We start from the raw sequence: 26,057 nt of genomic DNA on the forward strand, positions 1-26,057 counted from the left end.
GTCCAGCGGAGTTTGCTGCGGGCCGGGGGTTTGGTGCAATGCGAATACTTAAATGTGTGTCTGTGCTGGTAGATAGATAGGCGGGAGCAGCAAACCTCCCACTCCTCCCATTGCTATAACAACCACAGGGCGGTCGGTGTGACTCGATGGCACATCAGCTCGGATACGACTGCCAAGTGTCATCCTCCCGCAAAGTAGCCCGACCCCAGCTTCACCGCATCGCAGCTTGACTCTGACTGAGTCCCGCCCTTGAGGAGGTGGAGGAGGGAGAGGAGGGGGAGAGCCTGTGTTTCCCCTTCACAGTGATCCGAACAGTGGGGAAGCTCAGGCTCGGGATCCGCTACGTCAAACCGATTAGTCAAATAACCTCTCGGGGTAGGACATACCTCCCCCCCTCCTCTTGGGTTTGCCTGGCTGCATGCATGGGCTCAGGAAGCAAGATAGTCTGCACTGACAAATAGCCAGGAAGCCCTTGGCGAAATACAGAAGTGCACTACTTTTCTTTTGTTTCTCTTTTGTTTCTTGTTTTTTGGCTGGCTGAGACGACTCTAGTGATCCTCCAGCAGCGTCTCCTCTTCTCCTCCCCCCACCCCTGCACGAAATGGCGAAAGAAAACGGCGAGTCCAGCGATGGATCCTGGAAAAAGAATGTCGATGACATCAAGAAAATCTTTGACTTCAAGGAAGTCCTTGGGACGTGAGTAACAAAAATAACGCAGCCTTGCAATCGACAAAAACTTTGTATCCAGTTGCGCAAATTAGCGCCAGAAAACAAAGCTGCATTGTCGCGTTTAAAAGGAAATGAACGCAGACTGACAGCTGTTGAATATCTGTTGGATTCACTGCACGACGGTGACGGGCACCTTTTAAACTTGGACTCATTTTGAAATCCAATCAGGACCATCCGCAGCTTTAATTGATCTGAGAGATGAGATGATGAGGCACGATCATGAGTGAAGTCCCAGTTCATTCATTCAACAACATCAACAACAACAAAAAAAAAACTACTGCAGCGTGTTTTTATTCTTCCTCTGGATCAAACCAGGGCTGGAGACGGGGCGCTGTGCAGGCAGCCATTTATCTGGGGTCGTTTTGTACAAAACAACTATGACAGAGACAGCAGGGCCCCATTTGCATCCGCAAATGATGAAATCAACTCCCAAATTAAGGGCCCATCTGTGATGACTTTGACTGTCCTCGGTCTCCGGTTTTCTTCTTCAAACAGAAGAGCAGATTTTAGCTGAGAAACATGATGTCTGGCTTTGTGGATCTGTCTCTGTCACCGATACTTGTTTATTCAGTATGAGAGCCGGTTCTTGTTTGGGGAGTTGTTTAGGGACCACTTTGGCGGAAGTTCCTCTCTTGCCCAAATTCCACAGCTTATTTTGGTCTGCTGTTAGTGCTGCTTGACTTAATGTCTTTGAATAAGTTATGCAGCAGAAAGAGAGCCCGAGTGTTCCCCTGAATGGAAGACATCAGGCAGCTAAAGCTTACATGACAGAAGCAGCCAGGCTTGTGATAGGCTGCAAGGCGCAATCACACATTTAATGTGTGCCTCTCATTTTTCTGTCGTCCTTAAATCCACATTAGCCCTCCTTTGCTTTGATTGAGAGGAATTTAATGTGGTGTTATGGATATTGTTTGCGATTCAGTGGAAGAAGGGGTCTCCCCGTGGGAATATGTTTGTTTTCTATAATTTGGCCCCAGAAACTGTTATCGAGCTGCACAAAAAAAACACAAAAAAAAACCCTCTGCTCACTGTGAGGTTATTCATGAACGATCAAGCACATTGTGGTTTGCTCCTCTTAAAATATGCAGCAGCATCATGTTGTGTAAACTTTGAGTAATCTGCGTCCTCTTGGCTTTCCTCACCGTCCTCTCCTTTTGTGAAACTTAGCGTTGCTCAGAACGACTGCAGACCCGCTTGTTGTGAGGAGCCGCATCATAAAATCCTCATACAGATTGGTGATTCATAGACTGCCCTCCACACTTCGGCTGTTGGACTAAACAGTCAGACTTTCCTACCTGGAGGCAGCTCTGATTTTCCCCAAGGCTTTCATTTATGTGTGTAAAGCCTCTGAATAACACCAGTGAATCATCGTGATTTACTGTCCACACAATGGCCAGGTTGGAGGAACACGCGTCTCCTCGCCCACAGGCTGGTACGCATCTCCAGGCCCAGTGCGCCGCTGCTCGGCCTTTTATGTTCCACATCGTACGGCGTGTACTCGTCCTGGCTGGGTCTCGGTGAGGCCTGTTTACTTGTTCCTGTGTTTTGCTCAGGGAGTGGCCTGTATCGCTGCGCGGCCGGGGTCACTACACGCCACCTGGGGTAGAAAAGCCCAACAAGCCGGTAGCCTGAGGATTAAAAATGGCAGAGGAAGGCCTGTCGGTCAAAGGAAGAGACGGAGATTATCCTCGTCCTTCTGTTCCTCTTGCTGCACCTTTTAGCTGTAGGTTGCTTGTCAGGTTTCCCCATCAGTGTCTAAAAAGGTATCATCCCTCTGCACAAACCTCCTTTCAAACAAAACTCATTCATTGGTAATGAAAACTCCACAAGTTCATCTACTCAAGTCCAATATTAATGTACTTTACATGATTATTTCGATGTAATTTTACTCTACAGCCCACAATTCAAAGGGACATACATGTAACTGACATACTAAGCTTATGGCAAGCTTAAAAATCAGATGCATTTTTATGAAAAAAAAAAAAAAAAAAAATGGATTCATATCCATCCTGCCCATTTATTTAAGTACATTTTTCAGATTTTTATTGATGCTTTAAGTGCATTTAGCATGAAATACTCCTTTTTAAATCCAGGACTTTTGCTGAATTTTGAATGCAGGACATTTCTACATTGTGTGACACAGTCAACTTTCTGTCGCAGCCACATGCACACCACAGCGATCACACCTCCGGGATGACTTTATTCTGCGAGGCCCGGTTATTCAGGTTAATGTTATTGACTGTGATATTTGTTGGTCTGAAACATTTGGATGTAAAAAAAATAAATAAAAAGTGCACCCGAACGTGAACATTTTAACAAGAGAAAAGATTTGATTTGAAAAGAAAGCAGCTGGGAGGCCAGTCTCTCTCTCTCTCTCTGTGTGTGTGTGTGTGAACGTTACAACTGATTAGACGTTGGCAGGAGTTTTGGAACAGGAAGCTTGTGACCGTGTCACTAATGCTCTGACCGCACCTGTTTTCTTGCAGTTGAGTTAATGAGATATTCACCGCTGAAGCTTGTCCTCGTACCTCAGCGCTGCTTGCCTTTGAGGCTAATTTCAGACCTTTAAGCTGCTGATACTCGGTGGAAGCAAATAAACCAACCTGACCAACAAGCGCCTTCAGAGATCCCAGTGGGCGACGTGTTGTGATTGTGAAGCTTGAGGCAGATTTGACACTTCACAGTGGAGATTTTTGACTGAAATACTTACATTTTTTGAACTAACAAACCAAATCTGTTCGCCTCAAGTTATAAATCGATTTATTTCATTGTAAAAAGCATTTAGTAGATTCTTTTTTTTTTTGTACGAGGTGAGGCAATACTGTGGCACTAAAGACGCCACGATGTGAAAATGTAACCGAACATTTACTAAGAAACTGTGTTTAATGTGCGACTGTTAACTGATCCCCTTGCAAAGATCAGTGTAGTCACTGGGGACGCTGATAGTACAACTGATCAGGGAAGCCCTGATGATAATTAGATTAACATCAATACACTGTTATTGGAGATTAGTGCCAGACGATTTAGAAAACATTGTCTTTATCGCATAATTTATCACCTTTCCTGTAGTGAACTTAGTATTGATACACTAGCAGTTACGTAGTCGTGTTTGTGTCCACCTGTTGAATTCAAGTCCAGCATCCACTCCCCTTTTTTTTTGTTGTTCCGTTTTGGTCTCCTGAGGGTCATGTCGGATTCTTTAGCTGCTCAATTCCTCCACGATGTCCATCAGCTGACCGCGCGTATCTGCTGTGTGGTGCTGAGAAGGCAGCGTTCAGTAGGTTTAGAGCTTCTTCACTGAAAACAGCTGCCTTTTGAGGCCAAAAACAACACCGTGAGAGAGTTGAGTCTGACCCAAAAACAGTAAAAGTCGTGGGCTGGGAAACCAAAACAAAGATAAAACGATCAGGAGAGCTTTAAACTGACCCCGCTCACATACAAGTAGTCATATGCTCCATTGTTAATATTTATGAACTATACCCATGTCAAAACCAAATCAGGGAAGGAGTGCTTGTGAACAGTGGAAAAACAGTTGATTGAGCATAATGGGGTTTTTTCGACACCAAATTATCTCTCAAAAATCCAGTGCAAAGTAGCTCGGGCTCTATGACGTACTTCACTCAGAGGATTTATTTAAAAATAGCACATTTATCTATTGAACTATTGTGCCTTAAAAGCGCTCCTAAGTGATGCTTTCTTGTTGCATCTGCTGTACTTTGCGCCAGCTGTTGCTTTCTCGTCCATGCTGCTTGTTGCCTCCTTACGTCCCATCAGGAAATGAAAACTGACCTTTTCCAAGTTAAATAGTCATAAATAAATAAGCCCCCTACTACAGATATTAAACTGAGCCCAGCTCTGTCACGGCCCGGCTCGTCTTCTTCACTCTCTGAAACGCAGTTTGCGGGGAGGCAAGCTGGGTCCTTGAAAGCAGCCTGAATGCAGTAAAAACGGCAGCTAGGCAACTGGGATGATGGAAGTCCTTGGTTTTTCCCTCTGAAGAAGACTCCATCTACTACCTCCCACCACCACCACTGTCCTCCAGCTACACTGACTGTGGAAGGACATGTGTTGTCATGGACTGTGTGTGTAGTATGATCGGACGCTGCAGGGAAATAATTGGCTGCAGCCTTTGTTTTTAGTTGTTGATGAGCAATATTACCAACCTGTAAACTGACCATCATCCTGTTTGATCAACAGTCTGGTGAACGCAAACTGCTCATTCCTGGAAAGTAGCCTCGGGTCCGGCGTGTATTATGATAATGGCTCCCTGCTCTAGCTGTTGGGGCTGTGGCAGCTGCTGGATTTCCCTGTGGTCATTTTAGAGGAGTAGATTTAACTGAGCAGCACCTGATCGATGCTGTTCACCACCTGGAAAGACAGAAAAACAGTCTTGGTCTGTCAGAGATGAAAACCACAACTGATCTGATTATATTACCACAACCGTGATTGAAAGACAATTCTGATTATTTACGTTTCACTTTAGGTTAGGTTAGGTAGTTACTTTATTAATCCCCGAGGGGAATTAAGAAGAAAAAAAAAAAGAAAGAAAAAGTGCTATTTAGCACTATACCTTTTTATTCTACTTGTGCCTTTTCTCCTCCTACTTTAGAGATTATTTCCATGAATGATTATTCTGCAAAACAATCAAGTTTCATTAGTTTATAAAGTCAGAAAATAGAGACAAATCGCTGTTAAAGTTTCTGTGGGTCCAAGGGGACTTCTTTGAAAAGGATTAAAACATCCTGTTTCTTCTCAAATAAGATGAAGAGCAGCAAATGTTTGACTTTTCCTCCTTGAAAAATTACTTTACCAAGTGGTCCCTTTTTAAAATAGTGGCCATTCATGTCTCTGTCGGTCGATTAATATTTAGGATTTCAGGTCCATACTTCATAGATTAATATTTAACATAGTTAAACATTGTTTTAGATTTAACTATTCAATTGTTTGAAAAAAAAAGTTTAACCAGCTACAGCTTTAAAATGCTGTGTAAAATATTAATTTACCTTCCAATAATCTATGATAATACACAGATGGATGAGTACTTTTACTTTGTGCTGTACATTTAGTATATTTTGCAGATAATATGAACCTCTTCTTGTAATGGAAAGTATGGATCTAGTATTATGTTTTCACGTTCTATATTCAAAATTGGCCAGGTTGATATGTATTAGGGGATATTTTTTAAGCTGTATTGACTTTGACCTAAGAAAATGTAGTATTATCTGCGCTGTAAAGGACTGTTGTTGTATTGCTTCTTTAAAAGAGCCACATATTGTTTCCAGCCAACACTTCAAACTGATCCTGGAGGAGAGGCCATTATATTGGCAAAGTATTGTCTTATTTCGGAGAATGACGGTGATGATGAGGATAAGAATAATGCAGATAGCAGGAATTAGTCCCCGTTAGTTAGAAACGTTGTTGCTGTCGTCACAAGTTGTTCAGTCACTACAGTTTACAAAGCTCAGACTGAGTATCAGGCACACAGCTGAGCAGATGGTGGCTGTGCAGTCCGTTAAAGTGTTTTGTGTAACTGCAAAATGATCTACTTCTCCATGATACACAAAAGTGAGTGAAAAAATAAGATTACACTGAAATGTTTAAGCTGTTAGGAGAATCATTGTTGGTTCTGCATGTCCACTATCTGTCGGGTGCCCACTTACTTTTTCCCCGAACTGATTTCAAACTGTATGCTTCAGTTTTACTTGCGTTTTTTGTTTTTTTTAAATCATAGATGATATCATCTGTTGTGTGTCTGGTTAAAGGTGTCAGTGCGCTGCTGAAGGGTGATTTTGAATGCAGTAGGTTACACTGCCGGTAGCTCTACCTGGATTATCAAGCGCTGACTTTTCCATCCCATATGTTGCGTAACGGGCTGCTGTAATGCATCTTACACAAGATGATTCAGTGTGATTACTCAGCACCAACACAATACACGCGCTGTCTGTGAATTTCAATAAGCCAGGCTTGGTTGTCAAGACTCCCACCTCCTCCTCTGTCAAAAAAATAAAAAACCTTCGGTCAATAACGCCTTGAATTTTCATATTCCCCAAGAACAAGCAGCTGAGGCCCAAAAAAAGTTGTCTCGATGACTGTTTGACACAAGTCTTGCTTTGCACCTGCAGCATCAGCCTTCAGATTCACACAGAGAGCGGCACACATTTCACATTAGTCAGTCAGTTGGGCTCTGCATAGTGTGGTGGTGGTGGTGGTGGTGGTGGTGTGTGAGTCCAGACTGACGCATGGCTCATACTGTCATCAGGGAGCTCTGTGGCCCTGGGAAGAACTTCAAATTCAATTATTAGCATTCAGCTCGTTGCATTAAAACAAACCTGCAACCGCTTCCTCAAAGTTGTTGCAGTTTTGTCGTTGGAATTTTTAACTGACGGCGCAACAAAGGAAGAACACTACAACGTGTGTGTGCATATGTGCTCATTTGGTGTGACACTGGGTCAGAAACATTTTGCAGTCATACAGTCATATTTATCGTGCCTAACTGAGTGAAATGAGCGTCAATAAAGGGTCTAATTTAGATGGGGGAGTTCTTTCATCACTTAGAGCTGCTCCAGATCGGCCGTTAAGTTATGTTGCACTGCGACTCAATACTCAGTTGAATTTGCCGTATATGAAATATTATAAAATAGTGAGAAACTAATTCCGATTGCTTTATTTGTTTGACCGACAGTCCAAATCCCCGAGATATTTCATTTAATATCATATATTACAGAGAAAAGAAACAGCTCAAGTGTCTTTTGTTAAAAAAAAAATTTCAGCTCTGGAGTTATTGTATCCGTGCGTGTGCGCGTGTGTGTGCAGATTCAGCATGTGAGCAGTAGCATCACCATATGCATGTTTCTCACAGACGTCGCACCTTTTCCTTCCTGTGAGTGATGAATTAATAGAGTGAATGCTATGAGAGCTTGCAGCGCAGTGTGTCATGCTGCATGCATTGACAGAGCAAGGGAAGTCACAGGCTTGGATTCTGTCATGTTGTCATTCACAGGAAGTGATGTTGCTTTCTGTCAGTGTGGTGAGCAGCGGGGAACTTGAACCACCCTCTCAGTGAGCTCACAGGTTTCCTGCGGTTTCCGTCTCTGCTCTTGCAGAAAGCACGCTCGCTCCGAAACAAGAAAAGCTGCTCGAGCGTTGCTCGACGGGCTCGGCGTGCTGATGGTGGAGGAATTTTGCACTTCTCCTAATGTCCACACAGCTGCGGAAATCAGCGGCGTGCGCTGAATAGAAATGATGCTCATTGTCCTCACGGCAACAGCTGCGGTGGGAAGATAGTGCTGTAACGGGCCCGCAAGTAGCGCAGCAACCCCCTCACTCACACAAGCCCCTGGATTTACATATCGTCCTACATTATGTGTCACAATGAGGTCAAATGAGAAGGGCGTACACTCCGAGCCCTCCCTGAGCGTGTTCCACCTCATCGCACCTGGAGCCGGGCTTTGTGACCAGGTAGTGTGTTTATGCACGGACCCGTGTTTGTGTGCGGCGGCTCTCACTGACCCTCCCCCTCTGTCTGATGGAGGAGTGAGGGATTAGCATGGATTTGATGGCCACGGTGAGATTTACAGCTGCCAGTGGTGCTGAGTTTAGAGCCTGTTGGGAGGAACTGATTACACTTTGAGAACATGATGAAACCTTTGATGATTGTCATGTCGCTTTTAGAAATGCTGTGAATGAGTCGAGGTGTGTTTCTGTGCGTCATCGCTTTTGTATGTCGGGTACATACATCATTACACTGATGTAGGCATTTAAAAAAAAAATCACGAGAGGCACACAACAAATGCAGGAGGCAGCATGTTTTCATATTGCCTGGCCTTGTCCTTACATAAACTATACGGAGAATTTGACCTTCATCCAATGACCACAACATGTAGGGGAACAATGGATTATGTATTTATGCGAATGGAACCAATTTTAAATATCTTAGAGAGCCGATATGTCAGTTGTTTGAGTCTTAAAAGAACGCGAGAGAAGGAGCGCATAGAAAGATTAAAACCACAGAGCCGCCTTAAGAAATAGAGTAAATAGATTAAATACTCCATAAGCGGAGGAGCTGATCAAGAATTTATAACCTGAAATCATACTGATATGGTCTCGGTTTACAATTTTATTTCTAATGAAAAATATGCCCCCATCAGAGCTCATCTATTAATCAAGGATTAGTTTAGTCTTTCAGATCATGTTTGGCCGAGTGAAGAAGAGTTTGAGATTATCAGTCCTTTTTAAGATCTCGACATGGAGCCATCCCGAGGGTGCGTGGAGGGAAAAGGTGTGTAATGAAAACAAGAAGGGGGAGGAGAAGAAGAAGAAGAAAAAAAGCAATCACGCTGCCTGCTCAGCGAGATTTATTATCTATGTGGTATCATAGCAACAGATACAGATTGCTTGAGCAAATATTCCCTTAATTCCGTATTTGTTTTTAAAGGCTCTCATGTATGGAGGCAGATGGCAGAAGAAGCCACGCTATCTGCCGTCCTAAATGTCTGCTCTTTTTTTTTTGGAGGTTTTAAAAGTGTTTGCTGTGCATTTGGCTGCGCACAAGCACCCAGCGTACGCCAGCACAGAAGGCTGCTGGCCACAGTGAGGGGACTTTGCCAGTTCTCAGTAAATATTCACAATATGCTGTTTGTGTACTCTGGCCTGTCCTCCTCTGAGTGCCCCCCCCATCTACTCACTGACCATGTGTCAATATTGTCTGAGCGCCTATAAAGCAGGACTAACGTGTCTCGTCTGTTTTTCTTGCAGCGGTGCGTTTTCCGAGGTGGTGATGGCTCGGGAGAAGGCCACGGGAAAGATGGTCGCAATCAAATGCATCCCGAAGAAAGCGCTCAAGGGGAAGGAGACGAGCATCGAAAATGAAATTGCCGTCCTTAGGAAGTAGGTAGCGCATGACTGAGCTTTCAGAGGAAGATCACCACTTTAGAAAGGGTCACCGACTTGCATCGTCCTGTGGGGAGGGCCGGGGGGAGCTTGTGTTTTCTCTCACTCCGCTGAGTGCAGATAGAGAATTTAGTCTCAGTTTATTGAACAGTCATTGTCAGGCTTAAGTGACTTCCCTGTCGAACCCCATTTATCCACCATTTTGGGTCTTCAGAGTGTACACACACACACACACACACACACACACACACACACACACACACACACACACACACACACACACACACACACACACACACACACACACAGGGTATGATAGGATTGCATTGACACCAGATGACACTCCATCTTCCTCCAGGGCCCGATGGGTAATTCCCCCGACCAGTTCAGTTATCAGTCACTCTTGAAGTGAGCGGGCCAGTTGTTGGGTGTAGTTGCCTGGTTACAGTTGCTATCCTTTGACTTCCTCCATTTTTCTCTCTCTCTCTGTGTCTTGGTTCCTCATCCATTTTCCTCTTTCTTTTCATACCCTTTACTTGTCTTTGTTGGTCTAATGGTCCTCGAACCCCAACCTCATTTTCATTCTGGACTTTGAAAAGAAGGAAGTTGTCAAGGTTGTTTAGTCCTTTGAGACTCTCCCTGCGTTTTCCTCTTCCACCCCCACCTTTTCCTTTTCAAACACCGGCCCTTCTGAAGACACTCTGCATATTACCTTGCCTCGCAGAGGCTTTTTTTCTCTCGTTGCCTGGACACACTCCCAGCATCTTGATCTGTCCTATATCATTTTCTTCAGGCGATCCTGCTGACAGGGGTTGCCGCTTCATGACTCATTGATCAGCATCCTCTAAGAATCGCCCCGCTCTCCATCACGTACAAAAGGTTTTCTCCCCCCCTGTGGGAACAATACACGTTCCCAGGTTCATTTTTGACAAGCGTCCACGTAGACATGTGCTCGAACAAGGGGCTGTAACAGAAATATAAAGAAGGACCTGCCCTCCGATGGTAGGGCATCCTTTTAACAAAAGAAAAGGCTAATTGCATTTGTGGCCTGTGCTGAAATGAACAGAAACTGACAGCAAGCAAAGTGACTCCTCTGTTCTGCCTCCCCAGGATAAAGCACGAGAACATAGTGGCTCTGGAGGACATCTACGAGAGCTCAAACCACCTGTACCTCATAATGCAGCTGTGAGTACATCAACCCACTCTCTTGTTTGTTTAGGTCAGCTCTCTGCTTCCCCTTTAGCCTGTCATTTTGATAATGTGTTGTGTTCTTTGCTTGAGTAAGCGTCTGTAATGTCCTTGAGGCATCTTTGCCTGAGTTAACACAGTGAGGAGCAAGTCCTTATTAAAAAAGCAATATTATACCGCATGTAGCGCTACTAAATAATGCAACAGATGTCATAACAGACATTAAAATATTTAATCAGTATTTCTAGATGATATTTTAGTCCAAATTAGACATTTTGGGGAAAACATCTATTTGCTTTGTTGATGAGATTTTGATCAATACCATTCTCATACATGTGCAATAAATATAAAGCTGAACCCAGGAGCATAGACTGTATATAAAAGTGGACGTAGTTTCCAGGTCTGAAAAGTGAAGCCAAAGCAGAAGTGCCTTAAAGTGTAATACAGCCAAGGGCCAGTAGGGGTTGGCTCCAAAAAAAACATCTATCTCCATAGACTTTCACTCAACATCTCTTTTGAAATACAAAGTCAATACATTTTTCCCACAAGCCAAAATGGTGTCATTCACTAAATTCCCTCCTTCTGGTCAATGTTCTTGTGGTCCATGTGAAGATTTTTTTTCTAAATTAATTGGATATTTGGCCTCAAGGAGAGGTATGTTTTGGGGCATGTCTGCTTTGACTAGCAGGCCTGTGGTGCAGTCAGGTTTCCGTTGCCAGTAGGCGGGGCGTAATGTTCCCGGGTTCCCAACAAGATCGAGTCAGATTTACTGCTCGCTCCTCCCTGGCTCGTCCAAATATGCCCACTTGTGGCTCCAAAAATAGCGAGATGGCGAAGGCCAAAATACTGAACTCGAGGCTTCAGAACAGCAGCTCACAAAACAATTTGTGATGTCACGGTTGGTTGCCGTTAGCTCATTTTAGCATAAAGACGAGAAACGGGGTGAAACACAGGGAGCTGTGTGGCATACACAAGGAATATTGAACTACGTTTTTATTAGAATGTAAAAATCACAAAAGGCAATTGTAGTACTATATACAGACATTACTGGTAATGAAATGTTTTGGTTATAGTAGATGCCATCTCAGGCTAACATCTTGTCATCAATGTGATCCAGGCAGTCTCTGTACTTGTCTCTGTTAATTAGTGAGACAAAGTCAGGCTAGCTGTCCCTCCATTTCAAGTCATTGTTGCTATGCTAAGCTACTCCTCTCCTGGCTGCAGCGTAGTATTTGGCAGACGGATGTGAGAGTGCTATCAATCCTTCAAATCCTCTGCAAGAAAAGGAATATTTCCTTTAAGCTCTAACAGTTTAAGCTTTATCTTGAGTTTCTGTTTGGGCTGTTATTTTAACATTATGATCATTTTAAACCTGTACTTATGTTGTAATAAGTATATTGTCTGCTGTTACTGTTTTCCTGTGAATGGCTTGCTGTATTCCCTCATGACTTCCCAGACCTGCACCCAAATAATTTCACAGTGTTTGTGACTAATGCACCAGCAGTTAAGCCAGCGATTATCTGCCCCCTTTGTATCTGTGAAAGGTGCTTAATGGTGTCTTCAAGTCTCCCTTATATAAACGGTGACTGCCAGCCGTTCGTGAAAGCAGGCACATGCTCCTAATGCTCAATTTAATGAGTCATTGTTGTGTCTTTGCATTTTGTAATTTCAGCTTACAGTCGATGGCTGGTTCATCCAATAAACCAATAGACACTATACTTAAAAAAGAAAGTGTGTTAGAAGCACCAACTGATTTAACATCAAATTAAATTAATTAAAACTCTAATTTAAATCCAATGCAAAGGTCTTGGATAAAATCAAACATTCCTTGTGCCAGCTTTCTACCAGTCTGCTGACCTGTATGGCTCACTTCCTTGATTTCTTCACAGCCTTTGTACAAAAGCCACATTTCAGAAAAGTGTCTGTCCTGCAGTGTTGACTCTTAAAAACTAGAGCCATTCAAAATGTGGGACGTAGTCTCCATATGTGGGACACAAGACAAGAGAGACAAATGCTTTGTATTCTCACATTAAGTGTAACACCTGGTCATTTTATGTGAAAATTAGGATTTTGTTGCAGGAGGTCAGACTGATTGCAGGTTCAAATAGTTACAAAACTCCACAACTTTTCTTTGACAAGGGGAATTAAAATGCAACATCGAGAGCTTCACCTAAACGCAGTCTACTGAAGAACTATAAGGCATCTTGTCTACTGCATGTGGGTTAACAGCTACAAATGAAAAATATCAAAATTTTTTAGTCTTGGAAACATCATCTGTGAGTAATATAGTGAAACATGGATAAAGAAAAAGTCTCTTTTATCGTAAGGCTTTCTTACAGTCAGATTCAAATGTGTGTAGGTGGGTGTGTAAGTCTGTATATATGTGCGCATGTATGCAATATATGAAGTGTATATGCTTAAATGTGTGTAAATGAATGGGGACCTACAGTATATATATATTTCTTTTCACTTTTACCTAATTTACTGAAGGATTGCGTGTGTAAAATCACATGCAAACTCCACACCACCCACAAAAAAATGTCTTAAGCAGATCCACTAACGACGTGCAGTGAGGATGGCGTCTTTCAAATGTGCAGTTTAACACACGTTGTCCATTTTGCGTGTTTGCCTACATGCGTACGTGATGTTGGACGTTTCTAGTTAAACGGGCAAAATACTGGGAGGGGAACTGCAAATACAGAAATGTAGCACCCGCAATGATATTTACTAAACCTGAAAGTAGAAACAGGAGAAGTGATTGCGTGTTTATTTTAGTACGACTGAAGGTATTAATCAGGTGCACAAATCAGGAGAGACGGCTGCTCTTATTGTTGTGAGAAGGAGACGCAGGGAAACCAAAGAATACGTTGAGAACATGGTTTTACACCTGTAGAAATAATTTTGATGTCAGAGGCATAAATTATTCAGACATATCGTCTGTCCAGCGATGACATTTCTGAGTTATTGAATGAACTGAATGATGATTTCAAACCAATAACAAGGAGGAGACAACGCAGTGCAACATACATTTTTTTCCCCCCCTGCGACTCAGCATTTCCCTGCCTCTGGGTCATTCCAGCGTATCACTGCTTGGACATCCCACCCAGTCCCGTTATTCAGGTGTGCTGTCCCAGGTCCTGAATGTGTCCCGCAGAACTCGCAAGTAGATTCATAGGGTTCACGAGCACTCGCGAGGCACTGAATAAACTAATTCACCTGCTCATCACATAAAGAGCTGGACCTGCTGATCGGTGTTTGTTAAAGGATCTAATCCACCTCTTTTATTTGCCGAAGCCGTTTTTTTTTTTCTTTCGCCAGATATCTTGCCATCTTCTCATAATTTCATCTATTGATCTTTTTGTTATTTCCACGGCATTGACTTCCTCGCTGATAATCTTTTTTCTTGTTATATTTGTTAATTTCAATGGGATCAAATTTCCTTTTGCTTTTGCAGTCACTTTAACACACGCAAATGCCTCGTTTAATTAGAGCGATTTGCACCTAATATGAAAGAAGCAATTACTCTCAGTAAATCACCCACAAAACGGGTTTCAAAAGCAATGTGCAATTTAGTACCCTTTATTTGAGATCTTAGTAAATCAGACCCTTAGTTACTTTTGTCTTATGTCCACCTAAATCACTTTGTAATCATACTTTGCTCCATAAATGAACTGTTACCATTATCAGTGTTATATAAACTAGTCTTCCTTTGCATGTGCTGACAGGGTGTCCGGAGGTGAGCTGTTTGACCGCATTGTAGAAAAGGGCTTCTACACGGAGATGGATGCCAGTCGGCTCATTCGGCAGGTTTTGGATGCAGTAAACTATCTGCACTTAATGGGCATCGTGCACAGAGACCTAAAGGTACCACACTATTTAATATTCATGATCAAACATGCATTTGTTGTTGAAGCGCTGACCGTGTTTTGCCGCTCGTCCATGAGATCTCTTCAGCCTTCCTGAGAGGGAGTCCCTGCTGTTTAAGTGACGTTACATTTGGTGGTGATCACCCACACAGGTCAAATGTCAGGGATTTTCCTTCTCCGTGAAAACTGATGAAGCCTCTTGGATGAGCCACAAAAACTCTTTAAAGCCAAATCCAGGGGATTTAGTTTCATGTTTTGTCTGACATTTTACTGCCTGAATGACTAATATCCAACTGCATAGAAAAAGAAATGCACACCAGCTTATATAAGTACCCAGACAGCTTATATAAGTATGCAGACAAACAAGCACAGGTACTTGTTTTGACTCATTCCTTTTATTTTCAGCCTGAGAACCTGTTGTACTTCAGTCCTCATGACGAGTCAAAGATCATGATCAGTGACTTTGGCCTGTCCAAGATGGAGGGAACAGGTGGCGTGATGGCCACCGCCTGTGGAACACCTGGATATGTGGGTGAGGATGCTCTCTGAGCTGTGGCTTTGGTGAAAAGTTAGTCTGAGATAATTAGATGTTCTAGTTGGCTAAACACAACCTGATTTAATTTGCCAGTAGCCACAGGTTAACCTTCGCCATCTGCTACAGGCAATCCAACAAATATTAATATTCTTCTCCAGCCTCTGTGTCATGGTGAAAGGTCAAACACTGTCTGCATTGTTTTGCTATATAAATATGATTTTATTATTATTTTTTTTTTTTTTTTTTTTTTTTTTTTTTACTAATAATAAGATTAATTTCTTTGTTCCAGCTCCTGAGGTTTTAGCACAGAAGCCCTACAGTAAAGCTGTAGACTGCTGGTCTATCGGGGTCATCGCTTATATTCTGTGAGTACTTGATTTAAAAATATTGAAATAAGGTGAAGCTTTCTTTGTGTTTGATGCCTGTTAAAAAAAAAAAAATCTTCATTCAGATCAGAAACCCACAGGAAAACCACAAAGTTTAAAAGCTCTTTATTGAAAGTGTCCTGACCAAGAAAGTTACAGTCACAGACAAACTTTGTAAAACAGTTAACATCTCTTAGGTCAGGCGAGCTCAACGCTAACGTTAGAATGCTAACATGCAGTGACCACGCTAAGATGGGGAGAGACTAAATGCCCTTGCAAGACATGCATATGCTCAAAACTCGAACCTCAACCTACAATAGCTACAATAAATAAAAATAGCAACATAACATCTTTAAGACAACATGGTGCAGTGACTTAAAGACAACCTAAAATCATTCTAAAACCTTCAAACAACAACGTGAAAGAAACACATCCAGATTTTGATAAAGCCTTCTCGGTATTAAACCCCTGTTGGGTGAGCGATGCCCACAGCTGCTGTTTCCATATTACAGAGCCTGTAAGGCTTTCAGAGGAAAGTGTTATTTGAAGCTGCCAACCTGATTAAGTCAAATGTCGTTGCTCGTTGGCAAAGAGAAAATCTCTGGTGTTGTTATCTGTTGGTGAGGCGTGATGAATTTTAAGGTAATCAAATGTTTCCGATGTCCTCATAAGTGTGGCCTCTGCCGGGTGTTTGTAATGGAATAATTTATACTGTTGCGTAATCAAGAGCACAACTCAAATGTACAGCACATCTTCAATTTATATGCCAATTTCTTCCCATATCATATGAAAGTAGACTGTTATTGTCCTGTTATTTCCCTCTTAATGTTCATGTATTCTTGACAATCCCTCTGAACTGTCTCCTGTTGACATGCTATACGAAAAATCAAACTGCCAGTAAGTGAGATTAGGCCACAGCAAATCCTTTTAGATTTGGGTTAAAGTTTCTAACATCAGCTGGATGACGACATTCACATGGACTGCTGTTGTGTAATCATCCATCTTCATCTTCTCAGGCTTTGCGGCTACCCTCCTTTCTATGATGAGAACGATTCAAAGCTCTTTGAGCAGATTCTCAAGGCAGACTATGAGTTTGACGCGCCGTATTGGGATGACATTTCAGACTCTGGTGAGCTATGACGAACTCTGTGTTTGTGTGTGTGGTTTGGATTTTATATTGTGTTTGAATAAACGGTCAAATGTTATATGACAGGTTGTTTAGTTCCCTAATGATATTATGGAAAAGAACAATCATATGTACAGAGTCCTGAAAGTGACCAAAAACCAATTAAAGCCTATTAGACAAATCTAAAACATAACAATTAATTAGAAATTAAATTTTTTTTTTTGTCCTTCTGGTTAGTTGGTGAAATAAATCCATATATTTTTTTCCCCCTGTTGTATTTATTTCCCACTAGCTCGTTTAATATTTCTGCTCCTTACTTTTCTGGGATATTGGCATGCATTTTATTCATTTATCCAATTACAATTTTTTTTCATTTCATTTTTAGTAGAGTCCCAGTGAAGTGGAAGGGTGTATTTCAGATGCACCTAATCCTTGAAGTAAAAGTGACAACAATTGTTCCCATAGACAAAACTCCATGACTCATAGCTTTAGTGATTCTTAAGAGGTTAGCTCGTTAATACTAATTAGAAGCTCAGATATACTATTCCAGCTAAATAAATCAGTAGAAAAACAACCAATGAACCCTTTTCACAGCTTGTCCTAGCAAGAAAACCGCAGGTAAAATTATTACACGTAAAAACAGCTGTTTTAAATTTAGGAGAGCAGATCATTGTAGATGCTGGCTCACTGTCATGGTTCACTGGGACACTCGATGGAATGGAGTCATCGTCAACAAAAATGGTTTCATCTGTGCTTTTTCTGCAATCAGAAGGCAGTCAAAACGTGTGCTGTGAAAAACATCTTTTTGCCGTCTTGGTTTTGGAGGTTAAAGGAAAGTCATATGTTTTACTCTTTTTGGTTATTCAAGTTTTTTTGTTTTTTTTTCATTTGGCCTTCATTTGACAGTTAACAATTTAGACAGACCAGAAACGAGAAGAGCGTTATGACACATGCAATAAAGACCTTGCCAAAAACTGAACCATGGATTTTGTAATCATCTAGCATGCCCATTAACCATTACACCAGTGGACAACCCTTCAGTTATTTTTTTGACACACCAGGTAACCTCTCACTGTTGTATTTGTCAGGTTTGGGCCTCCATCGATAGATACAAAATAAATCCAATTTTTTTTTTGGAAAGGACAATGCTTTAATGGCAGAGTTAGTTAGTTAATAATCATACTTGAATAGAGCACAACATGTTTTTGTGTAATTGTAAATTACTGGCAAACATCAAATTCAACAGATCATTTAAAAAAAGTTTCCAGTCATACATTTGTATTTACTTGTGTTGAAATGGATGTCAGTTTTTTCTATCCATTACAATTGCCATGATTTTTAAACTCAACACAGCTAGTCTAGCATTTGTTGTTTCCTCCTTTAAAAACTGTACAAAGAACTAATTGGTGCTCATTGATAGTCACAGAACTTTAGTGAAGATTTAGCCAAGTGGAGTCTACATTATCCCAAAAAACTAGAATAATAGGGCTGGTATGTAGTACATGTGCACTCACATCATTGTCTTTGTTTTCTCTAAGTGGTATATCTAATTACATTGGTCTTTTTATGAACTGTCTTCATCCAGGACTACAGGACCCATAAAATACAGCATTGCAAACAAATTTGAATCCTTGAATGTGGCAGAGTGTTTTCAGCTGGATGTGCTCTTGACTTTTTCACTTCCCTCCTCAGCCAAAGACTTCATCAGCTGCCTAATGGAGAAGGACCCAGAGAAGAGATTCACTTGTGATCAGGCTCTTGAGCACCCCTGGTGAGAAACTAACCGGCGCCACACTGCGCCCCAACCAGACAATCACAGGGAACTGCACATCTCGGTGCGATTACACAGCAGTGTGACGCAGATTGCCAGGCTTACGCATTTGTCATGGAGAGCTTGTCCTCCCACTGTCATCTGTCACCAGAGCCGCGAGCCCACCTCTGCTCTGTACCGCCAGCCCTCAGAGAGAAATCTGCTGAATAAATGGATGCCATGAGTGGCAGGTGTGCTGAAGGATCCTTAAAGAATGTGGAAGCTTTAATGAACAATTGGGATGTCCTCCCAGGCCTGCGTCGCAGCTAATGAGAACGAGCTTGCGTGGGCTGCTGTCTCCAGCTGAGGTGGCCATTAAGGCTGTTTGCCAGTAATGGGCTTTTTGGGTCTTAGGCAGGTGGTCCTTCTGACACAAAGGTAACAGGTGTCATAAGAGAGAGAATTGGCTTTCATTGACCAGGTTTCATACACATATTAAGATGAATGTGACAGAGTGATACAGTGTGTGAACTCCTACAAAAACAACAGCCCATCAATCAGAGGTGTTTTAGCAGAAAGAAAGTAAATGATGGGAGCAAATAGGAAAACGGCATGAGGGTGATTCCCAGGGTATTACAGCACACAAGTAAATCATTGGGGTAATGCTGTTTTGGTACGTGTGAATTGTTGTTTACATGATCTAAAAGGAGTTGGCTTTATTTTCCAGGATTGCTGGAGGCACTGCTCTCTGCAAGAACATACACGAATCTGTCAGTCGGCAGATGCGGAAAAACTTTGCCAAAAGCAAATGGAGGGTAAGCGCAGGAGACCGTCTTGGTTATCGCATATTACTACAAACACAAACACAATATTTTAATTTACTCTCTTTTTGAATGAAAAAAAAAAACATGTAGGTGGTTTCATCTCTCCGGGGACGTGTCTTTAGTATTACACCTTTCTGTTTACACCCTCTCTTCACAGCAAGCCTTTAATGCGACGGCTGTGATCCGCCACATGAGACGTCTGCAGCTGGGCACCAGCTTTGGCAGCAGCCTCCACAGCAGCAACTCGGTCCCCAACGCTCAGAGCAGAGCTCCAGCCAAGAGCCAGTCTGTGGACTGCGCCCCGCTCTCCCTGAAGGACTGTGAGTGACACTTCAGACGCTCACGTTGACCAACGCGAACATGTGGAACTTCTAGTACCGCACTCAGCGCAGGCCTTTTCTCTCCGCTGTCCTCCCCATTAAGTTAATCGGCAGCTGTTAAACAAGCTCTCAAGGTCTGATTTTCAACAGTTTAGTCATTTAGTTTAACATACGATCTTTAAAAATTTAACTCTCTGAGCAATCCTTATTTACTAACCATTATATAATTTTGCTCTCATAATAAAATAATCATTTATTAAATTATTCTACAAAAATTCATGAAGAAATTTTAATTCTAGCTTATCAACTGTTTTATAGTGGTTTTATGATTTATAGATTGGATATTTTATACACTAAGTTCTTAATTAAGTAGAAATCAAATCATGGGATGAAATGAAAATGAAAACGGTTAATAACTGCAGCTTTAATGTCCACAGTATACAGTTGTATATCACAGATGGTGCTGTGGTGGTGACAGTCTGCCCAATATGATCTAATAAACAAGAAGAAAATTTAAAGCCAACGATTTCTCGAAACCATACGACCGGTGGTTTGTTCCTGTCCTCAAATACGATCCACAAGAGTGTTTCCCGGTTTAGGTTTAGGCACTTGGTTGGGCAAAGATAATGGTTTGGGTTAAAATGATGACTTGAAATGTTTTGTTGTCATGGCAACAGTAAATGCGGTTGTAAAAAAAAAAATGATTGACTAATCTTTGCAAAGGGGAAGAGAACAGGTCTCTTGCACCCAAATCCATCACTGAATCAAAACATCCACCCAACTCGCCTCCTCCTAACAAGGAGAAACCATTATGTAGACAACATCTGAACTGCGTCACTTCTCTGAGTCACGTTCATGTGGTTCCACAACAAAATGTCATATTTGACTTTCTTTTGGCATTTCTTCCATGGTACCAACTGGAAATTTGAATACATTACTTGCTATCACATAATGCAGTGTAACCGTAAGAGGTCTTGGGCGTTTCATGTCAGGTCAAAAGTCATTGATGACAAGACACCTTAGACACCAGATTGTTGTTATTGATGTGACTGCTAGAGGTAGCTTTAAAACGTCACTGTGGGTTGTAATAAGCTGCATGCTCAAAATGACCTATAGAGTAATTTTTTTTTTGGGGAAAGGGACAGTCTCTAGCAAGGATACTGTATTTTTCATGATGCCAAAAAATTCCCTTAAAAAAACTGACAATCCTATGAATTATTTTCAGAATAGCCAAAGCTTCATAGGAGCTTATTTATCTTTGCCATAAATGGCCAAACTGTGTATTATTATGGATATTATTCCATGGCTGAATATTGCATTTACTTTTGTTAAAAGAAAAAGAAGCTTACAGGGCTCAGTGGTTTTAGGATATTATCCAACCATCCGACTAGCAGCTCTGAAGAAACACACCGGTCCCATTGAAAATCTAAAAGACTTGAACTTGTTTTTCTTCTCATCAAAAACTCAGTAAATGACATGCAACTTCTTCCTGAAACTATTTTTTTTTTTCATTCACAGGTCCTCCGATAGCTCCTTTGCCATCTGGTGTTAAAGTGTACAATCAAGACTCTGATGCCGCCGCTCACGTAGGAGAGGAACCGTCGGTGGTGGCTGAGCCGTCTCGGCCCCGCCCCTCCACGGTTACCGTCATCCACACTGGGACTAAATGACGCCAGGTTCCGCGGGAGGTGAGCTGGGAGACCACGGAGCTGTGAGACGGGGAAAATAAAACCACCCCAGGCCTCGTGATTCAACTTTGTTTCCCAGTTTGCCCATCCCGCCACCTCCCGTCTGTTTCTGCCTATCACGGGAGGAATTTGAGGAGCTCTGGCTCAGCTCCATTTACCATGGCTCAGCACGGCATCCCCTGCCTCCCTTCCCACTGTCATACAGACCTGGAAGTACAGAAGGGGAGCGACTCACCTGAAACTGTTAATGCAGAGGCCATGTCTAGCCTGGATCATGATCATCTAGCAGACAAACAAGCAGCCGGTCTGGGAAGTGCCACACTAAAGGAAACTCTTTCTTGAAGCTGCTGTCATATTCGACTGTGAGCGTAATTTCTGACAGGATGTTCCACTGTATGCCTTGTACAAATATCCTGCCTGGAACTGTTGAGTGGAGTCATGTTTATACAAGTGAAATATAAGCTTCAAGCTGTGGTCAATAGTTGTGACATCATCTGCACTCTGAACTTGTTATTTTGACAGCTTGTGTTAATTTGCTGTGGTATCTGCTACAGTGGCTCTCGGCGTCATAACTCCCAACAGTAAGAGAGTATGTGTTGTGTCTCTGCTTTTTAGTGTGCGGGCATGAAATACAAGCAGGACAATATGCTTCAGTCATGGCTGGGATTGCTGAGAGGGCCAATGCATTGCACTAATGTATTGGAATATTTATTTTCTTACAATATATTATGACTTTTGTAAGAACACCACTTGCAGAAAATGTGTAAATGTGTTATTAGACCAGACTGAAAGGTCACTGCATTGAATGATAAAAATGCAGTATCTAATAGTTGTTACTTTGTAATTTTATTTGATGAATTCAATTTGCCGTGACTGTGAAGTCCTCCTTGACCACAGGAGGGCAACCACGTGTTGTCGCTTTGTGACCAGTTCTCAGGGATCTGCAGGGATGTGAACATGAAGCTAACCAAACCCCTCTCAGAGGGATCAAATGCCGCTGTTTCAGACGAGGATTGTTGAAGAGTCAAACCTCCAAATATTGCATATTATTCTAATGTGCCGCTGGGAGAGTTTGAGAGTTGTTTTCTTTCTTTATTGCCGGTATCAGGATCAACTAACCGGTACTGAATGGATTGTTTTCCCTTTAAAACCCCAAAACTATATTAGGATGTAAACCAAGTGTTCACCAGTGAAAAGTGCATTTATGTCTGTGGTTAAAAAAAAAAAAAAAGAAGAAGAATTGAAATGACAAATGAATGCAAATGTATCCTGGTTGATATTGCTCCACCTGCAGAGTCAGATCAGTCAAATCGGTAATGTACAGTTCAGTAGTTGCAATATTGTTGCTCTGCTTCCGCTCATGAAGTGGCTGGTCTAAAAAACAGCTCACTCACTCTGTTTAATCACTGTGCTTTCATACCGGCCTGTTGAATTTAGCAGAACCACTCTTTCTCCTTTTCTCTCCTGCTCACTCTCTAGAGACTTTCACACAGAGAAGAGGGGAGATCTGTCTTTGTATTTTCTCTGTGGTATTTCTATTTAATTTTAACCACTATACATGAATGGGCAAAAACAAAAATGAAACTTTCCACCAGAAATTGCCCAACATCGAAGGCTTGAATTATGAAAAACTGTGGTGAATATCGACAGACTTTGAGCCTCTACTTATTGTAAATACAACTCTCAACAACATTTGCTTGGTTCTTGAGTGTTTTATTTTTGTCTTCCCTATATTTCTCCCTAAAATCATCTAAAGAAAGCAAAATATGAAGCACTGAAATCACCTCAGTGTGCATGTATTACATGTTGCAGAAATGTGCTTTTGACATGTAGAGATTCATGTATTAAAAAAAAAAAAGAGGCTTGTTTGCATGTGTTGTTGCTTCTTTGACAGGAAGTAAATATCAAGTCATAGTTTGTAAACATTACTTATACAATATATGTAAGTATATTCACACTTCTGCTGCTTCTGGTGATAAAATAATTGCATATCTATTAAGCCAGGACACCAGTTTACTCCTTAACAGCTTGAATAACATATTTAACATTGTTTCCTCAACTTCATACTTCATGATGAATTATTTTAAAGTCATGTACAGAAAATGACACACTACTTCTGCTTATCTCAAGAGACCTCTAAAGAGACCTGTAAATCATCGGTTCTGTTGTAAAAAAAATTGACAAAACCTTTGGTGAAAAAATGAAAACTATTTAGAGTTATTGCCTTTGAACATGCAGCAGTTGGGTCTTTGGGATCCCAAACACTGTAAAACCAATATCTAGAAAACAAATCCAAATATGTCTAAAAAAAAATCTCATCCTGTAGCTGATGTCTTTACTGTGCTAGCAGTAATGTTGTAGTGAAAAATATAGTTGTGAAGTTAAGGATGTTTCTCTCCTTAAAACTGGCATCTGTCTGCTCACAGCATCACGTCTCCCCTCTGAGGCCTCCAGAGTCTCAGATAGCGTGACGGTTGTACTCCTGGGGAGGATGCATCCCGTCATAGTGGAACTCCCTCCACTGCTCGGTGCTCTTTCTGGTCCTCTCATCTTGCTCTGGAAGATTAGGAGCATTTCAGTGAGTGAATGAGCTCTTCCCTCTCAGCTGCATCCGATATGAACGGTTTACATACCATCATTCTCCTCTTCAGCGTAGCTCTCAAACTCATTCCTCTTCTCCTCGTGGAACTCTCTCCTTCGTTCATCAGCAGCCAAAACCTGCTTCTGCTCAGCTGCAAGCACAGCGGGTCGAATTAAATCATCAGCTTCTTAGATTCAGTCGTTTCGTGTGCCATATTAATCTCACTGCTATTTGGTGTGGATTTGGAATTTATGTTCTTGGATGGAAATGGATGAGGAAATTGAAAGTTGGTACCAAAATGACAGACTGATAAAGAAGTACTCGCCTTTACTTTAGTTAAATTGGCAATAGAACAATTTAAAACAAAAAAATAAGTGTTGCTTCAATCAAACTATGACTTAAAGGTACAAAATTATGAAGTTAAAAGTATGAAAAGTACTCATTCTTGGAAACTGACTATTGTCATACATTATTAGATAATTAACACTGATGCAGCAGCACTTTAATGTAGTATGTTGTGGTTGAGATTGATTGAACTACTAAAGTAGCTCAGTCCAAAGGGTTCCAACAAGCCCTCTCCCCAGGATCACTGGGGATAAATCTTGAAGTCTGGAAATTAACTGCAGCAACATAAAGGAACCACAGTTTCCATTTAAAGCTCACATTCAAGTCTAGACACACACTCTCAAACACCAACACTAAACACAATAACTGGTAAACTTCATTTCAACAAATACCACAGAAGTGAATCACTGTGTCTGGGGATGTTTTTAAACACAGGCCAGCTATAGGCAGATGCCTGCAGGGCACCAGAGAAGGGAGGGAAACCCTTTGTGATATATTTCAGATGACCCATCTACTTTTAAAAGTCGTCCATTAACTCCCAACACTCACGTCACACGGTGAGCATAGCTAGATAAAAGCTAAAGTAAACTATGGACCTCTGCTACCCAATGTGAAAGGTTTTGCTTGATTTGGTATTCAGACTGAGTTAAAGTGTACCAACAGAATATTTGAACATCCTGCTGGGACGTGTGAAGAAGACGAGCACCCGTTCAAATACTCCGACCAGATGTCGGAGAGTACGTGAAGCTTACATACCGACTGCAGTAACATTATAAAAAGGCATCAGCTGAGACAGGGAACGTCTAGCACAGCCCTGCTAACCTTTTCAAAGTAAGGTCACGACCTTTGACCTTTTATTAGGGTTCTCAGCTCAAGTTTGTGCATGCAGTGGAAAATGAAGCTCATGTTGGGAATTCAAGTCATTAAGCTGTAAATTACAAGGTTGAACAAGATTTACAGATGAATGTAGAGGTCAGTATTTTGTCACAAACACGTGAAACTTATTCAGCGGAGTGATTATTGTGGTCACATAACTTCTTTTTTCTGGTTATCTCTTTCAGACATTGCACAGCGGGTTTAATCACCCATCATTTTATTCACCTCACACACCGCCGCTGACCTGCTTTCATGGCTCACCAACTCCCAGAAAAACTCCAAAGTCAAACGGCAGCATTCGTGTGGACTCAGATGTCGACGTTTGGATGTCAAAACTTTTTGCCTCAAAATTGTTCGTCACCTTATCCACCTACTGTAGTAATTGTTTTTGGTGCCAAGGAGGAACAATTGAAAGTCAGCGCTCAGCTTCAATCACTGATGTTAAAAAACACAAACCCAGCCAGAAATCTAGGTGTAGTTATGGATTCAGACCTCAATCTGAACAGCCATATTAAGACAATTCCAAAATCAGCCTACCTGAAGAATATATCAAGGATTAGAGGACTTGTGTCTCAACAGGATTTGGAAAAACTTCTCAATGCATTTATCTTCAGTAGACTCGACTACTGTAACGGTGTGTTTACAGGTCTCTGTAAAAAGTCAATCAGACAGCTGCAGCTGATTCAGAACGCTGCAGCTCGAGTTCTTACTAAGACCAAGAAAGTGGATCACATCACTCCAGTTCTGAAGTCTTTACACCGGCTTCCTGTCCAACAAAGAATCAACTTTAACATCCTGCTGTTGGTTTATAAAGCACTGAATGGTTTAGGGTCAAAATACATTTGTGATCTGCTGCAACCTTATGAACCATCCCGACCCCTCAGGTCGTCTGGGACGAGTCTCCTTCCTGTTCCCAGAGTCAGAACTAAACGTGGAGAAGCAGCATTCAGTTTTTATGGTCCACATATCTGGAAC

General features: G+C 41.8%; 2 protein-coding genes across 2 annotated transcripts in view; one reads left to right on the forward strand and one right to left on the reverse strand.

The window, feature by feature from the left end:
• camk1db (calcium/calmodulin-dependent protein kinase 1Db) lies at positions 1–23,148 on the forward strand. Its single transcript, XM_069163289.1, has 11 exons — positions 1–696; positions 9,484–9,615; positions 10,729–10,803; positions 14,532–14,670; positions 15,078–15,204; positions 15,497–15,572; positions 16,589–16,701; positions 18,391–18,469; positions 19,176–19,263; positions 19,430–19,592; positions 21,111–23,148. The coding sequence occupies exons 1-11, from the start codon at positions 602–604 to the stop codon at positions 21,260–21,262; spliced, it is 1,239 nt and encodes a 412-aa protein (XP_069019390.1). The 5' UTR covers positions 1–601; the 3' UTR covers positions 21,263–23,148.
• The window catches only part of ucmab (upper zone of growth plate and cartilage matrix associated b), a 6,461-nt gene continuing 2,893 nt past the window's right edge, over positions 22,490–26,057 (reverse strand). Inside the window, exons 4-5 of the mRNA XM_069163291.1 lie at positions 23,914–24,012; positions 22,490–23,836 (exon numbers count right to left, since the gene is read on the reverse strand). Coding sequence (XP_069019392.1) covers positions 23,739–23,836; positions 23,914–24,012 — 197 coding nt within the window. The 3' untranslated portion in view covers positions 22,490–23,738. The remainder of the gene's footprint in view (positions 23,837–23,913; positions 24,013–26,057) is intronic.

This window comes from Embiotoca jacksoni, unplaced genomic scaffold (genome assembly GCF_022577435.1).
Source record: "Embiotoca jacksoni isolate LCO1_2020_lvr unplaced genomic scaffold, fEmbJac1.0.p SCAF_3, whole genome shotgun sequence".
NCBI lineage: Eukaryota > Metazoa > Chordata > Actinopteri > Embiotocidae > Embiotoca > Embiotoca jacksoni.